We start from the raw sequence: 17,513 nt of genomic DNA, 5'->3' as shown, positions 1-17,513 counted from the left end.
GTAAACTGACAATTTATCTGTCAGTAATGCAGCAAAAGCCTAATGACTGGCTAAGAACTGTAAATGTGTTCCTCAACATCAGACTAAGATCTTCATCAAAGAATCTGCAGAAACTCTACTGACCACAATGAATCGAAGAAGTTGTTTGAGCTGCTTTCAAGAGCACATCCTCATGCATCTGCTGAAACTGGTACTCCTACATAATTAGGTGTCAAATGCATGAGCAGATCCTTGACAGTGACAGACTGCAGTGTAGCTCATCTGCCTCCTCTGCTATTTTGTTCCTTCTCCATGCCAACTTGTGGCCCAGAATCCTATCATCGAAGATAAGAGCCTGTGGATCTCCAGAGGAAGAGAAGTGATTTACAGCAATCACTTTCAGACAAAGAAGCTTGCAATGTCATGATCAACATCACAGAAATGGAAACAGGATAAAAAATGGACTGATTTCGATATTAAATGGTCCCTAAAATAGACTGTGTAACAACCATCAAAGCCATGAACCTGTCTTCCTCTTCAATCACTTCTTCCATCGAGCTAAATGTCTTTCTTAGGAGGATTTGATGGACAATTCCAGACCTTGGGCTGCTTCTTGGAAGATCAGTAGTCACTTCGTGAATCCAAACAAAAATCTTGCTGGCAACGCCGAAAATTATACGAAACTCAAATGGTTAATGGAAAAATACCAGCTGGTGTCTTGTGCAAGGGTGACCAAAGGATGACATGAATGAGCTAAGCTAGTTCTTCAGATCTGACTGTTATTTGTGCCAGGATAAGCACATCAGAGATTTCTTTTCTTTCTTTCTACCCATCTTATCTTTTTTTATTTATTAATAATATATTAACTTTTGTAGTTAGTTATTTTAAGATCCCGATCCTAGATCTATTTAAATTAACGTTCTCGACTTTACTAATAAAAATATGAAAATAAAATATATGTTGGTGTCGACGTAGTTGGTGACAACGTTAATGTCACTCTATATCTATGTCGATGTCGACGTAGTTGTTGAACGAGGGTCACATACACAGATGTCGAGTAGCCCTCTCTTCTCACCACCTCTCTCATCATCCACAACAATAATTTGCGATTCTCAACAACGTCACAATCATCACCAATTAAAATATTAAAATTATATTTTTATTTTTAAAATAAATAAACTTAGATGTTTCAGTTTTATAATTATAGAAATGATAATACAACTTTTTAAAATCCATGAAATACTAAAGATAATTACTAACTACATAAGATAATATTAGTCTTTTTTACCATCATATATTTTTTTTGGTCAAGAATGAAATAAGTGAAAAAAAATAAACTTAAGTATTGTCTTGGATCTTTTAAAAATTTCTTAAAAAAAGAATCTTTCATGGGAAAGAAGCAACATATTGAAATGACAACATAATGAAATGATTCATCATCAAGAAGTTGTGTATCTGAATACATCTATCAGTATTAAGTAGTGTTTTGTATGAAGAAGGATTATAATTGTAAATTATTTATCCTTATTAAATCAGCCAATGATTTTTATTCTTATTATGTATCTATCGATTGCAATATTGAATAACAGTGATCACTTTGTAATGTTTAAAGCAATGAAAAAAATATTATAATGGATGCCATCAACTATTATAATAGTCACAAATAAAAACAAAAATAAAAGAAAAAATGAACCAAATCCGACATAAAATATGGATCCAATAGACTTATCGAATCGGATATTAGTTTTAATTCTGCAGGTAATTCATGAGCCCTAATTATGTGAGTATCATATAATATGTGTATTAGATGCTTATAACGGGAATCAAAACACCTCTTAATTACGTACTTAGCGCTTTAATCATCACCCTGTCTTGATAAAATCAAACCCGACCCGCTTACCCGGCGTGCAGGTTAGCTCAAGCCGTGGTAGGCGCACGTTAGCTCCGTTCTCGGGCATCAACTAAACGGCACCAACCCCTATCTTTTTCCTCTCCCGTTACCCAAAGTACACCCGTCCTCTCTCTCTCTCTACTCTCTCTCTCTCTCTCTCTCATCAGATCGGGGAACCCTCGACCAAAATCGCTCTCCAAATCCCTTTCATCTCCCAATCCTGGGAACTGTTCGTGTTCTTGGGGCGATTGATCGATCGATCGATCGTTCGGTGTGGTTGTCGAGCCAGAACAATTAGGGTTTGCCCTGGCGTGCTGATTGGGGGATTCATCCTGCGGATGGGCGAGGAGAAGGCGGATCTAAAGACCGGCGGGGTGTGGGGGGTTTTGTGATGTAACAATTTTGGTTTGGTGGTTCTCTTTTGTCGTTTCGTAAACGGCGGTGGTGAGAATATAGACGGGTCGGGGTGGAGGGGGATTTGATGGTTCGAGGCGGAGGGGTCGGAGACAACACAACAGGGGAGGATGAAAGGCTATGCATGGGCGGGAAGGTGAGGAGAGGAAACGGCGGCCGCACATGTGGCCGGTCCCTGCGCCCGGTACAGCTCTATCAGCATCGTCAGCAGCTCATCCTCCTCCTCCTCCTACTCTAGCTCAGCCGGACAACGCCTCCTCGGAGTCGGATTCCCCTCTGTCCTCACGCGATTCGTTCCTAAAGGTGCCTTCTTTTTATGGGTTTCATCCGTCTTTTGTATGGTGCATTAGGGAAAATTTTGGCCTACGATTGATTAAGAGGATTTAGTTATTTAGTGATATTGTTTTTGGATTTATGATGTTTTTAATTGTATTGTCTCAATTATGTAGTTTCTGTGCGGGCTTTGTTGATTTTTTTTGTCTTTTTCCTGTGATTATCCGTTATTTTGTTTTGGTTTTGAAGCGGTATACTTCATTTTTGTTAGTTGTTTTAAGTTTTGTGGCCTTCTTTTTTCCATGTAATTCATACAAGGAGCTCATGATTTTTTACCAAGAGAACTGCTAATCAAGCAACTATTTTTCTTCAAAAGGAGTTCTAGTATTTGTATGCTTTTATGTGTTATGACATCGACATTAAGGATGTTTTTCTGGTCAAGGACAATTCTCGGGCACAGATGGCCGTGCCTAATAAGCATGTTACGCCAGGTGGCTTCTTTTGGAACTTGATGCTCAATATGAAACTCAAACTTGTTCGTAAAAAGTATGATAAAGTTATGTGAACGTAATAAGTGTTGAGATTATTGTTTCAATAATAGATGTCTGGATTTTGGTGTTGGAAACACATTTGAAACATGATTTCTCATAGTTCTGATGATACACACATAGTTCTTGGTCTTTATGGTTATTGTTTTGTGACTTATTTGCCTATACTTCATGTAGATACCTTCCACTCTCGTGTTAATTCTAGGAGGATTCAACCTTTTAGTTACTACTAAAATTTCACTAACAGCTTTTTTATTTAATGTTTGGTAGGTGTAGGTTTTGGAAATATTCTTTGCGTTGTTCATGTCATGTGGAAGTTGGTTGCCGATGAATTATATGCTTTTTCAGTTATTAAGTTGAGTTCATTGATGGAACAAAGCTCGCGGGTGAAATTTCTAGGTTCCACAACTTATTTTGCTCTATGAATTATTCATCCAGTTTGGGGTTGTGCTAACTTGGTTTCTTACAATTAGCTTCTTCAGTATCAGCTTCATGTGAGCCACAGGAGTTGAATTGTAGTTTTAGATTATCCTGATTCATTTGGAAAATACGACTTGTAATTGTTTATAGGCCCTTCAGTAATTCCTTTATCAATGCACATCTTTGCGTTTATACTAGGTAACTAAAACTTTACAAGAATATAGCTTCTTGATACAATTCTATATTCTTACATCTGAAATTGGTCTGCTAATAATCTCTTTTGCATTGGTAGCTGTTCTTGCCATATTTTGACAACCATGCTTGCCGTACTTTTGACAATCATTCTTGTTGTACTTCTGGTTGTTGTGCTGCTGTTGTTCTCTTTGTGCAGAACCCCGAGATACCTGGTCGTGCATCAGCATCTTTTTCTGTGGTCAATGTTTTTATGAACTTTTAAGTTATAGTTGTAAGCACAAGGGTTGCATTATTATGGTATGAATTATTTTTCTTTATCTTTGCTTTTGGCATGATCTTCAACAGAATTTTTTGTGCTAGAACAATAACTGAGGGAAATTATTTGCATAACTAGAGTTAAATTATTTGCATGGCATTCTTCTTCTGGTATTATCTGAAATATCTTTGATTACTTAAACTTAATGAATGTTAACATCAGAAGGAACATTCTAACATTGGTACATGATCTGCATCTTTCTATTATGTTAATTTTCTTTTCATTTAAAATAATTATAAAAATGTAAACTAACCTGTTTCAATATATTATATTCTTATCTTGACCTTATTTTTTATATTAATGTTTTATGATTCGCATTAATAAAGTTAGATCACATTTTGTTAGTATAGGTGGAAGTTGCATATGAGTACCGTACTTTGATGTATTAATAGCCGCTTGCTTATGAGGTGAATGAAAACATTGTTCTTCATGCTGTCTTAGTTGTCACAGTTAAAAAAATATTTGTGTTAGACAGTATCTATTTCTTTTGTGTGGGGTATCTTAGTAGCTGTTTTTTGTAATTACTCTATTCTGTCTATTCTTTTGTCCCTATGGGAACCATCTTACTTTCTTTTTTTCATCTGGAATGGCCTGTTAATTTTCTGCACTTTAGGATGGACGTAAAATTCGAGTTGGTGATTGTGCTCTTTTTCAAGCTGGCAATGCACCACCTTTCATTGGAATAATTCGTTGGTTTACAAAAGGCAAAGAGGATTACCTAAAGTTATGTGTTAATTGGCTTTACCGACCTGCTGATGTTAAGCTTGCTAAAGATGTATTACTTGAAGCTGCTCCAAATGAAATTTTTTATTCATTTCACAAGGATGTGATACCCGCAGCTTCATTGCTTCACCCATGTAAAGTTGCGTTTCTACGAAAGGGTGTTGAGCTTCCAGCTGGGATATCTTCATTTGTTTGCAGACGAGTATATGACATTACTAACAAGTGTTTGTGGTGGTTAACTGATCAAGATTATATCAATGTGAGTTTTGTGCTGTCCTAATGGTCTGGCTCTATGTGGCATAAACTGCTTTCTTTTGGTGTTTAGCTGAGGTTAATCATTTGTTACATTTTATGGTTTACTTGTTCTCTGTAGGAACGACAGGATGAAGTAAATCAGCTTTTGGACAAAACTCGACTAGAAATGCATGCAACAATTCAATCCGGTGAGCGTTCACCTAAATCACATAATAGTCCGACAAGCACACAACAGCTAAAATCTGTTTCAGACAGTGTACATAATACCGGCTTTTCTCTCCCGTCTCAGACCAAGGGGAAAAGAAAGGATAGGAGTGATCAGGGCACTGAGCATATCAAGAGAGAGCGTTCTTTTCCTAAACCAGATGATGGTGATTCTGCTAGCTTTAAATGTGAGAACATGATAAAAGCAGAAATAGTCAAAATAACAGAAAAAGGTGGACTTGTAACCACTGAGGGGGTTGAGAAATTGTTGAACCTGATGCAACTTGATAGAACTGAGAAGAAAATAGATGTTGCTGGTAGGGTGCTGGTTGCAGATGTGATTGCAGCCACTGATCGATATGATTGCCTTGGCAGGTTTGTGCAGCTTAGGGGTGTGCCGATTCTGGATGATTGGCTTCAGGAGGTGCGCAAACCTAAGGCTGGTGATGGTAGTAGTCCCAAAGAAAGTGATAAAGCTGTTGAGGAATTACTCTTGGCTCTTCTTCGTGCACTCGCTAAACTACCTGTGAACCTTAATGCTCTACAGACTTGTAACATTGGTAAATCTGTGAATAATTTACGGAACCATAAAAACTCAGAGATCCAGAAGAAAGCCAGGAGCCTTATCGACATTTGGAAGAAACGGGTTGATGCCGAAATCACAAAGACCGATGATGCAAAATCTGTTGCGCCGACCCAACCTGTTTGGCAAGTAAAGCCAGGATCTTCTGATATTTCTAATGCGGGAAATAGACGTGCTGGATCGACTGAGGTGGGTGTGAAGAGCCCTGCAACTCAGACTGCATCATGTAAAATTATGCCTGGTAAGCCTGGAACATCAGATGCTGTTGTGAAGTCATCTTCAGTGACACAAGGGTCTTTGAAAAAGGGATCAACTCTGACAACATCTACTGCAGTTGTCTTGAAGGACCCACTTTGCAAAGCAGCCGCTAACATTGGGAGTGCAGAGATGCCGCCAACAGCAGGCAAAGAAGAGAAGAACAGTAGTTTAAGTCAATCTCAGAACAATAGCCAGACTTGTTCTACTGATCGGGCAAAAGTTGGTACTTCGTTGAAGGAAGACACAAGGAATTCAAGTGCTGGGTCAATAAATGCTGCCAAGGCTGTCGGCTCATCTCGTCACCGAAGATCTAGCAATGGGGTCTCGGGAACCAGTAGTTCTGGAGTTCAGAAGGAAGCTAATCTGGGTAAATCTGGTTCCCTCAATAAGACTACAACTTTGGAAAAATCATCACTATCAGGATTGACATGTGATAAACCAATTGATACACCTGCTGTAGATAATGGAAATAATCAGAGACTCATTCTTAGGCTTCCGAATCCTGCTCAAAGCCCTGCACAAAGTGCAAGTGGAGGTTCTTTTGAAGATCCATCAATTTCAGGCAGCAGAGCATCATCTCCTGGGGTCTCAGACAAGCATGAGTACAATGATCGTAGAACAAAAGTAAAGGGTGATGTTTGTCCTAATACTGCTACAGATGCTAATACAGAGTCTTGGCAGAGCAATGATGTCAAAGAACTGGCAGTAGGAGCTGGAGGTTTTATATCACCTGCTGTTGATGAAGAGCATGTTGGGACTACTGAAGATACCGGGAAGGCCGCAGAGGCTCCAATAGCTGCATGTTCATCATCTGGAAATGACAGGGGGGTCTTCTTGACTGAACCCAGGACAAGGGGATCTTTTAGTTCTATAAATGCCTTGATCGAAAGCTGTGTCAAATACTCTGAAGCAAATACTCCTTTGGTTGTTGATGATGATATTGGGATGAATCTACTTGCTAGTGTGGCAGCTGGAGAAATGACCACGTCTGACTTAATTTCTCCTACCAGCTCTCCTGGAACTTCGCCTGTGACAGAGGATCCGTCTACGGAGGCCAAGCCAAGGTTGCCAAGTGATGATGCAGCCCAGAGCCATTTTGAGTCAGATGAAGTTGTCGTTGCCGATTCCAATAAGCAAGAGAACAGTGTTGCTTCTATCTTAACTAAGGATGCCTCATACCAGGATGGTGCAAACTTTTCTGGAGACAATGGAATTGCTGTCCCCTTGCAGGATAACAAATTGATAAGCGGTCATGCGGAGAAATCTTTTGCTGCTCTGAGTCCTAAAACTGAAGACTATTATGCTACATCTGAGCTGAAACTTGAGGGAGAAAGAGATCGGCATTTTTCCATGTCCAAACCAGTTAAAAGGGAGAAGCAGGACAATGATAGAGCGTTTCTGCTTGAGGAACAACGGTTAACAGATGAGAAGGTTCTAGACTGTCATACAGATTGTAAGCTTAAAGAAAGAGGCTTATCAGCAGATGGAAGCATGCATGTTGAATTTGCTTATCAAACGATTGGAGATGACAATCCATGTAACTCTGAAATTGCTTGCAAAAATGGATGTGATTTTGACCTTTCTTCTTCAGGGATTAATACAGAAAAGCTTGTTGTTGAGGAGTCTCAAATATGTACTACCGGAAAAGAAACAACCGAGGTTGTAACCTCATCTGACCAGCAGCAACTTCTGATAACAGATGATAGAAGTGGTGATGCTGTTATGTCATCTCATGATGTGCCGTGTCCTGAAAATGCTGATGAATCCAGGACTTGTGTGCCTGGTAACATAGGGGGAAGTCACTTGGAGTCAAATGATAAACAGGTAGATAACAGCCTCAATCCAAGTAACCTTGATGAATCAGCTAGACCAGCAACTGCCTCCGACACTGCTGGGGTTGAAGATTTGAAAGTAACGGAGGCTCATGAAACTTCTCCAGTGGGATCAACCAGTCAAGAACCACCATCGAGTTGTACGAACCAAGATACTGGTTATCAATCAGAGGCTGCTGATTCTAGGTTATCAATGGGATTAGCCAGTCAAGAAACACCATTGTGTTGTATGAACCAAGATACTGAGAATCAATCAAAGCCTGCTGGTTGTAGATTATCTGGGATTGTTGGAGATGGGAGGGAGGATCTTGCGTCATCTTTAGAGGCCTCTTTATTGGCTGTTACTGCTGATTCAGATGTTGCCAGTAAGCTTGACTTTGATTTGAATGAAGGCATCCCTGGAGATGATGGAAACAATGGTGAGACTGCTGTTTCAGTTGCAACATTCTGCTCCACGGCAATTGATTTGCCCTGCCTGTCTCCTTTTGCAAATCCAATGTCAAATATCTCACCTGCTCCAATAACAGTAGCTGCACCAGCAAAAGGGGCTTTTGTTCCACCTGAAAACTTGCTTAAGAGCAAGGATGAGCCTGGATGGAAGGGTTCAGCCGCTACTAGTGCTTTTCGGCCAGCGGAACCACGAAAAGTTCTGGAGATGCCACCAAGTAGTCCTGACATGCCACCATCTGACTCTGCTGGGAAAGAGTGTCGTGCTCCACTCAATTTTGATCTGAATGAACCCGATGAGGGAGTTCTTGAAGACATGACCATGCAGAGCTTTTCTAAGACCACAGGCTTTGAGCTGGGGACAGAAAGCAATCTTGATGTACCCCCACAGATTTCTGGAGGACTTGATCTTGATCTAAATAGAACTGATGAAGGTACAGAAAATGGCCAGTTCTTAGCAAGCAGCTCCCATAGACTGGAGGTGCCACTTTTGACTGTAGGACCAGCATTAACAGTATTACCTAGTAGGGAGGCCAATATGTTAAGGGACTTTGATTTGAATAATGGACCCATCCCTGATGAAGTTTCCGCTGAATCTGTAACCAGGAGCCAAAATATAAAAAACATTAGCAGTATGCCCTTCTTATTTCCAGTTTCCAGCATCAGAACCAACGCTGCTGAGTTAGGAAGTGTATCATCATGGTTTCCCCCTGGTAGTTCTTATCCTGCTGTTGCTATACCATCCTTGACCAACAGAGAGCAGCCTTATCCAATTGTTGCAGCTCCAGGAACCCAAAGAATTTTGGGGCCGATTACTGCTAGTGGCCCCTTCGGGGGTGATGTTCACAGGGGAGCAGTGCTTTCATCATCTCCAGCCATGGCATTTACTCCTGCTGCAGCATTTCCTTATGCTGGCTTTACTTATGGGTCCAATTTTCCTCTTGCATCAACTTCATTTTCAGGTGCACCGACAACCTTTGTCGATTCTTCATCTGGTGCTGGTTCAAGTTTCCCTGCGATTCCATCACCACTTGTTGGACCTGCTGGTACTGTTTTATCCAATTATCGAAGGCCTTACACGATGAGCTTTCCAGAGGGTAGTACTAGTGGCGGATCTGACAACACTCGGAAATGGATCACACCAAGTTTGGATCTCAATGCAGGTCCAGGAAATGCAGATATAGATGGAAGTTCCTGGGCATCGAGACAACTCTTGGTGACAACCTCCCAGGCTTTCACGGAGGAGCAGGTGAGAATGTATACAGTGCCAGGTGGGGGTTTGAAGAGGAAGGAGCCTGAAGGAGGTTGGGATGCCGACAGATCTGCCTACAAGCAACTCTCGTGGCAGTAAAGGGATCAGGAACAACAATTCGTTAGTAGCATCTGATTGCGGTGAGCTATCATCTTTATTATGCGAAGTGCGTATGTTCATGACACGTGCTATGTTCTAGATTATATCAGATTTTCAGCTTTGTTTCACAGGCACAGGTGTTCTTGGAATCCTTTATATTGCCTTCGCATCATGCTAAGTTAAACAACGCGAGCCCACATGCATCCTGTTTCCTAAGGATGAGGGGAAAGTCTTTGAGGAATGCCGAAACTTGCTCTATTTCATGTAATGTTGAGACACGTGATGCCTCTCTGAAACAGATTTTCATGGATTCAGCGGTTGCTTTGGTTAGCATTTCTTTAGCACGTTCAAGCATGTTTCTTGAGGATATCGATATCAGATATCCGTCGGAGGATGGCGACATTGCCTTGTCAAGTCTTTCTTATTTACCACATCTTCCGCAGGAGCCACTGCAATCAGGTCCTTTTCTTCGCTCGATGGGTCTGCGGCCGTTGATTCCTACAGCTCAAGGCTGAGTACTGCTACATCGATAACATAGTTTGCATGTCAGGGTACTTCCATCTTTCCTGTGTTGAATGCCAAACACATTAGCATTGAGCTGTGCAATCATATAATTCCTGTGTTAAAAGAGTTTCGCCCCATGAAACTCAGATGGATCAATTTGCAACCAACGACTGCGATGGCCCGAGTTGTGAAGCCAGAGCATGTTTCTTTCTTTGTTCCTAACCAACAAAAAAAGCCTACTCTCCTCCTGTGTAGTTTTCCAGTGTTGTAATGCCTGCTGCTTACAAGCGTTGTGGTGCCATGTTTTTTGTTGGTGTGTTCTCATGGTGGTGGTGTGCCCATCAACTCTTTTACAAGCGTGTGGTCTAAGCAAATGTTGATTGATTTATCTGATGAGCAGCTGTTCGATGATAACACATCTTTCTCAACAACAGAAGAGCCTCATTAAACAAAGAGGCAAAAGTGAACGAACACCCTGTAACTGTGAGGACCAATTGGCACAAAGCTTCAAAGCTGTCAGAGAAGCCATTGGCTTTCTATCAATCAGATCGCTTCCGAGTTCACATCACATGCGAGCCGCACGGATACAGCAATTACCTGATGGTACGCGTGCGTTCATTTTGTCTTGTAGGATCTTTCGGAGTGAGGAGAAATCAACTACACAAATCCAACTGTCTTTTGTCGATGCACGTGAAGGCGACGGGCAGAGATTTCCATGAGAGAGAGAGAGAGAGAGAGATTGGTGTCCTTCCTTCCTTCGCTCTCGCGTGCATGCACGGGCAGCATCTGACTCCACCCCCGGCTTTGCTTTGTTCACGCGACCCACCGACGACACCGAGGCAATGACATCGCCCGAGAAAGGACGTGGTGCCCGTGACGATCATGTCCTTTCCCTTTTGCCATCAAGTGAGATGACACGGGTTCGGACCGCCACACGAAGAAGATAGGGAAAGAGAGGACGGACACCTTCTGTTGCGGTTCATATCATATTGTAGACGTAGATTTGTACCGTAAAACCTTGTTTCGGAGGAACTCCTCCTTCCTTTGGGGCATCACAGTGGTCGTTGCAGAACGTCAAACGGGAGGAGGGGATCATCGTTGCATGCCACCAAAAGCTTACGAGGTGGAAGAGGATGAGCATGTCCTCAAGTGAAGATAAGGATTTCTTGTCTTGATACTGCAAACACTAACTTGATCATGGAACGGTGAGGAGACATTTAAGTGGATGATAAGAAACTGGCAGGTTGACGATTGCTTGAAGAGCACGATATGAATTAGAGAAAGAAAGAACTATGGATTGAACTCATCGCTTAGTGTTAGCCTTGAAGTCGGCCGTCAGCCCGATCTATCCCTACTATGGGTCGCACACAGTCTGATCTGATCATATGTCCGAGTCTCGAGGGAGGCAATTTTTTTTTCTTCTTTTTTTTTGTCTTGAGACAGCAAGTGCACAAGACACTTCTGATACGGAGTTTTAAATATTTAAAGAGATTCTTTTTGTGACTCCAACATCGTAAAAAAATAATCTTACATATATTATTAATAATATCCTCGGGTGAGGGTGATGGTTAGATATGCACACTATCACCAAGTGAACAGAGAAAAATAAAGGTGTATGATAGGAGAATACGGAGCTAATTATATGTATTATCTCATATAGTTAGCTATATTTAATATTTCGATCCATACATCTTAAAAAATTATATTGACATACTTATAGTTATAAGAGTGAAACATCTATATCTATTTATCCTAACATTAATAATGACGATGTTATTGGGAGTTATTTGTGACTATTGTAGATAAGGAAAGCGACGATGAAAGGTGAAGATCGTTATGCATCTACATCGATATAATTGACAAACGACTCTTTTATCACTCTACATCTGCATCAGTGTCGACACAATTACTGAGCGACAAAAGGATCATCGACATAAATGTCGAGTGGCATTGCTCAGCAACTACATCGACGTCGTCACAAATGTATCATTCGACATATGCATTGATGGCCCTTTCGCCTTTGAGCAACTGCGTCGACGTAAACGTTGAGTGACCCTCACCTTTTATCGTCGTTCTCTTTAGCCACAATAACCACCCACAACCTCCAACAGCTCTACCATCTGTCACCATCGATATCATCCGCTATCACAAATTGAAATATTAAAATTATTTTTTTACCCTTTATTTTTATATTTTCATCGATAAAACTGATTACGTTAAACTAAATGAATCTAAAAATTTTACTTTCATAACTATAAAGATACTAATGTAACTTTTTAAAATATAAAGACTGAGATGTTAAAAATAATTGACTACAACTTGAGACTAAAAAGACAAAAGTGCAAGAGCAAGAAGAGCGAAAAATGCAATGGTCGATCCCTAACCACCTACAATTAAAAAAAAATTCTCAAATAAAAAAATATTTAAGAAATATACTTCGTTATGATTTGCAAAGACAGGGCAAACTTAATTGCATCTATCACTTATTGGTAGCTTGTAAAGACATGATTGCTATGAACAAAAACATCAGATGAACAACATCAATGTACAGATTTAATCAAGGAGAGTTCCAATGGGTGGTGTTGAACTCCAGCTGTGCCACCCACCATTGTGACAAAATAATGAAATCTAATTAAGAGATCAATGTGGGATATATATATATATATACATGCAGCATTATCTCATCTCTAGAAAAGACAGATTGGCAATGGAACAAGTGAAACATAAATCTAAAATGGATTTCTTTTGCCAGTATACTGAAACATCTTCATAAATGAAAAGACAAAAAGGTTAAGATTCCAGTCCACAGAAAACCTAGCTAAGACTAGCAGTTCATACTTCCAGAAGCAGAAACAAATAATAATCTGTAATATCTTGCTTCAAAACTCCAAGAACATTACACACACATACATCTCTTTTCATGGCCTTGAACAAATAGAAGTCAGTATCGCTGAAAAAACCGCGCCATATTAAACAGCGAATTTGATATCCTTTCAGCACTTCCATGACAAATAGTTGACGCCATCGAAAGGAGAAACCTGCCAATAACAACTAGTCAGACAAAATTATTGTACCTACACTTCCAATTCACTTGACCTAATGAACAGATATTAATGCTTAGTGACATCATCAGTCATGAACAAATTACAAACCACATCCATTCTACTTCAGAGGTAGAGATGTCTTTTATCTTATGAAGATGCAAGGAATATTGGCAGTGTGTTACACATAAGAACTTTAAAGCTTCACAAATTAAGGGACCAAAACCACAACAAGGGACAGAAAGAGAAGTACCTTTTTTTTTCTATATGATACCTAGGGTGCCAACTCAGAGAAAGACTATCCCATTAACTGAATACAACATACCAAACTCCTGCACATTGTTGCAAGAATCTTATTCTACAAAACTGACTATCGTGAAATCTGTATGAATTTGCAGTGATATAATAAGACTATGACAAAGTTGTTCCGGCCACACTTTCCATTTCACTACAAAAAATTATTGGTGATATCTGAGCCAAATTGAGGACACAAATTGGGTGGATTTCTGATCTTGAAGCATGGATGAGGAGCACATCAATGTAAGAATAAAAAAAGAAGAAGCTGATTGTGGAATTACAATCTATATCCTGGAGTAGCAGAAGTACCAATCCTTTTTTTTTTTTTTTTTTCAGTGATGGAAAGAAGATACATTAAAGGAGAGAACATATAGGTCAAAAATTCAGAAAAAGAAAAGCAATGTTACTGTTGTATCAAGGTCCATGCTCGTTAAAATAAAAAATAAAAAATATGCCAAAAGATTACTTTTTAAATGTACAAAAGTGTAGACGGTATGAATTTTTAAATAGATAAGAAAAATGGACGTAAAAGGTAAAACCCTGTTGCCTACAATCAGACCAGCCAGCATGAATGGTGTCTTGCAGCAGTGTGATGACATCCAATATTAGGTTTCCCTTAATCCTTTGCTCATCCTCTTCCTCAATCCTATCCCTCTTCTCCTTACACTTTCTGTTTCCTCTTTTCCTCCTCCCATTCCTTTCCTTCTTCTTCGTCTGTATATCTTATTGCAAGCGATCAGGATCCAGTTGCAATGGGTCTTACAGGCTGGTCTCAGTCAGAAACGTATGATTCAGGCCAACTCTTATCAACGCCACAACCATGGTGGGTGGAAATGAGAAATCAATTGATATCAAACTGGAATCCTCATATCAAATTTCGATGGACTGGTTCCGGTGCGACATGTGATGGATTAGACCAAATTATCTAATGTTGCAAATCATGAAAATATTTGTCTTTTACGTGCCAAAGTCAGGATACATTACTGGGAAGCCTAATCATTCATATAAGGAGACAGGGAATATATATGTTTATAGAATTATTTTTCACGATACAATGTTGATCAAGCTAGCCAATTGTATTAAATAATCATCAATATTACAGAACACTGTTAGGTTCCAATTTTTAAATGATTGACTCATAAAATCACAAGGGAGGAATAAGATCACTTAATGCAATAAAACTATCTTTCTTTCTAAGATAAGCCAATGAAGATCAATCTTGCAACAGGATCGAATTTCTTTTCAAGCAATCAAGTGCAGAGGCCACTAAAAGTCAAAAACCATATCATTCATAATCAATTCAGCACTTGATTTTTTGAGATCTAATTGATTTTGTCCAATGTAAGAATCGATGTGGTTACCTTTTGAAACACATTCTTGCACATAATCTCAAAATTTTGAACAAACACACCTGAAATTACATAGTTCAAATATTTATGCGTTTGAAGTATAATTCCACAAATTAGGCCAAAATTCCATTTGAGATTCAAAATCAAGTTGACACAATGGAAACAACATCGTGCTACTCATCAGTGAAATTGAAGGTTATACACAAAACTCTAACTGAGAACTTACTTGTAACCATGATTAACAACTAGAGGAGAGGAGGGTAATGAGAAAACAAATTAAGAAGTTTGAGAACAATAAAAAGTTCATTTTATACTAGAAAGATGAATTCACTATGGAAGATACCATGTTCATAGTGACTAATGTTTAAGAGCAAAAAAAGCTTGACTTAGATATGTATATGGTATAGAAAATCAAGCACATATACGAAATAAAACCTACATTCCATTTCTTTCACATAAATACAGTGTAGCGTTTCCACTACACTATGCATAGTGCAGTAAAATGTAGTGTTTCTACTATAGATGATCTCAAGTAGTTCTTTTCCATCATCTCCAATTTTGCTAACAGCCGAAAAGATCTAATCTTTTAATGTAAGTGGGACATTTTGGTCATGTGGTGCATAGTATTATCTTAATCAAGATTAAAATGTCAACAATAAAGAAAATCAAGCCCATTAGGCTCTAAAAGCTGATGGTTGCAAGATAATTATGATTATGATATTTTGTAATGCACATAAAGTAAATTCCCAAAAGCTTTTGCATCGGAACAAGTTTAGTTTCTTTATATACCTCGAAATAAGGTTTAAGAATATTACCATCATGGTCTCTTCATGCTCTTGTTTATGTTGCTGAGTGTGGCTTATTAATGATTTGCATTAACAACTTAACCTGTTGACATGATGTAAGACTATAATCAAGAACTTAAGTTGTAGACTATGATTGCACAATATGCACCATGTCCTCAAGCCAGTCATTAAGGATACATTGTCCTTTACCAACTTAGACAACAAAAATTTATTCCATAGACAAATGATTCGAGCACAACCCAAAAGAGAACGATCATTAAGATGAAATTCTGCAAAGTTTGAAGTGCAATAAGATGAAGACAGAAATCAAATCAATGTTAAGTTTGAGAATCATTCAAGAATTCCAGCCTACACATCTATCTGTGATCTTAACAAGCTCAACACAGCACTGTGCTATTGCATCGACCAAAAGGTCCTAGATCAATTAAAAAGGTGAAAGTACCAAGAAGACTTTAACTTGAATACCATCAACGCATAGAAGGATTTCCAATATAAATTCTGAGAGATAAAATGCAAAGCCCAGAAAAGATTATTACGGTACTTGTATAAAGAGATTAAATTACCCATCACTGATCTACTTTTGTCTTCCAGTTCAACACTAACCAAGATAGGATTTTGATTATTGTTAAAAGTTGGAAATATAATACAAAATTCAAACAATTATACCATACTATTCGTAACAAGAGCGCAATCACTGATCTGTTATAGGCTTGAAGATCAACAATTATAATCTCTATCACATCAAGATAGGATTTTGGCTCCACAATGCAATCACAGACAAGCAACTACGAAGGGGAAGTGGGATTATGGGGGGGAAAGAAGAAGTGATGTACCTCAAGCTTCCGAACCACTCCCGAGGGGGAAGGAAACGATCTCCTGCACGGGCGAGAACTCCACAAGGCCGATGTCCATGACGTACCCTGACACGGGCAGCTTGAGATCCCGGAGAATGCAGAAGGCGTCGGCGATCCTGCCCCGGGGAACGTCCTGGGCGACGGAGCAATGAGGCACCCAGGAATCGGGGCGGAACTCCTCCGGAGCCTCAACGCCTTCCTTGCGGAGGGCGTCGCAGAGCTGGGAGTGGAGGTGCAGGAGGGCAGCCGAGGGCGTGGGGGCGAGGAAGAGAACGCCTGCGTCAGAGGAGGAAGAGGAGGAGGAGGAAGGGAAGGCACCGACGGAGGAGAGGGTGAGGGGGAGGGGATCGAGGCGGGCGGCGAGGGAGCGGAGGGCGGCGTGGAGGCGAAGGGGGTCGAGGGTGGGGACAGAGAGGAGGGTGAGGTGGGGGCGGGCGGCCATCTCGATGAGCTGCGTGCTGATCTGCCGGCGGGCGAGCACGTTCCACGCCTTCAGCACTTGGTTCTCCAGCGCCGGGTCGAAGTACAACTCCACCGCGTAACCCTGCTGCTGCCGCCCCACAGCCGCAGGTGGGACATCCGCCTGCGGCGGATTCGTCGCCGGAGTCGGTGACGGCGTCGGCATCGCACCCTGTCCCTGCGCCATCGATTCCTGACCTCACCCACCGCGACCGCTGCTTTGCCTCCTCTTCTTTCTCCCCCCTTCTTTTTTCCTGTCTCTAAAACTCACCTACCGCAATGCTACCCGCCTCAACGAACCGAGACGACAGCGGAGATCTCATGTGACCCCACTACTATCAACCAATAACTAGTAGGGTAAGTGCGGGTTCTTTGGCAGAAGGGATGGAGAAGATGGGGTTTTGGACCAGTACAAGGGTTTCTGACATTGGAGATGCGCATTAGATTTGTAATTTAAATATGTCCAGTTCTCACTTACTGGCAGTTTTGCAAATTTACTGTTTTGTCTTTAATT

The 17,513-nt window shown here is 40.4% G+C and overlaps 2 protein-coding genes across 5 annotated transcripts; one reads left to right on the top strand and one right to left on the bottom strand.

Annotated features, from left to right (window-relative positions):
- Positions 1–1,981: 1,981 nt before the first annotated feature.
- On the top strand, positions 1,982–10,494 carry LOC135614318 (uncharacterized). Of its 4 annotated transcripts, none has more exons than XM_065111536.1 (4): positions 1,982–2,587; positions 4,650–5,018; positions 5,133–9,730; positions 9,808–10,494. In XM_065111536.1, exons 1-3 carry the CDS (start codon positions 2,405–2,407, stop codon positions 9,687–9,689), a joined length of 5,109 nt encoding a protein of 1,702 aa, XP_064967608.1. In that variant the 5' UTR covers positions 1,982–2,404; the 3' UTR covers positions 9,690–9,730; positions 9,808–10,494. The 4 variants fall into 4 exon arrangements, with proteins under 4 accessions (XP_064967608.1, XP_064967606.1, XP_064967607.1 ...); XM_065111535.1 differs by having other exon boundaries at positions 1,983–2,587; positions 9,821–10,494; XM_065111534.1 differs by having other exon boundaries at positions 5,133–10,494.
- Positions 10,495–12,910: 2,416 nt separating this feature from the next.
- Positions 12,911–17,244, bottom strand: LOC135614315 (uncharacterized). Its single transcript, XM_065111532.1, has 2 exons — positions 16,520–17,244; positions 12,911–13,231 (listed from the first exon to the last, which is right to left on the bottom strand). The coding sequence occupies exon 1, from the start codon at positions 17,184–17,186 to the stop codon at positions 16,521–16,523; it is 666 nt and encodes a 221-aa protein (XP_064967604.1). The 5' UTR covers positions 17,187–17,244; the 3' UTR covers positions 12,911–13,231; position 16,520.
- Between the last annotated feature and the right edge of the window lie 269 nt (positions 17,245–17,513).

Source organism: Musa acuminata, chromosome BXJ2-6, assembly GCF_036884655.1.
Source record: "Musa acuminata AAA Group cultivar baxijiao chromosome BXJ2-6, Cavendish_Baxijiao_AAA, whole genome shotgun sequence".
NCBI classification, from domain to species: Eukaryota; Viridiplantae; Streptophyta; class Magnoliopsida; order Zingiberales; family Musaceae; genus Musa; species Musa acuminata.
This window is presented reverse-complemented; position numbering and strand designations above follow the sequence as displayed.

What these genes read in the sequence shown, in the direction of transcription:
- LOC135614315 (XM_065111532.1), bottom strand. Translation starts at nt 17,186, where the DNA reads ATGGCGCAGGGACAGGGTGCGATGCCGACGCCGTCACCGACTCCGGCG.
- LOC135614318 (XM_065111536.1), top strand. Translation starts at nt 2,405, where the DNA reads ATGCATGGGCGGGAAGGTGAGGAGAGGAAACGGCGGCCGCACATGTGG. An exon ending in CACGCGATTCGTTCCTAAAG is followed by an intron (nt 2,588 to 4,649) that starts GTGCCTTCTTTT and finishes TCTGCACTTTAG; the next exon opens with GATGGACGTAAAATTCGAGT. An exon ending in CTGATCAAGATTATATCAAT is followed by an intron (nt 5,019 to 5,132) that starts GTGAGTTTTGTG and finishes TGTTCTCTGTAG; the next exon opens with GAACGACAGGATGAAGTAAA.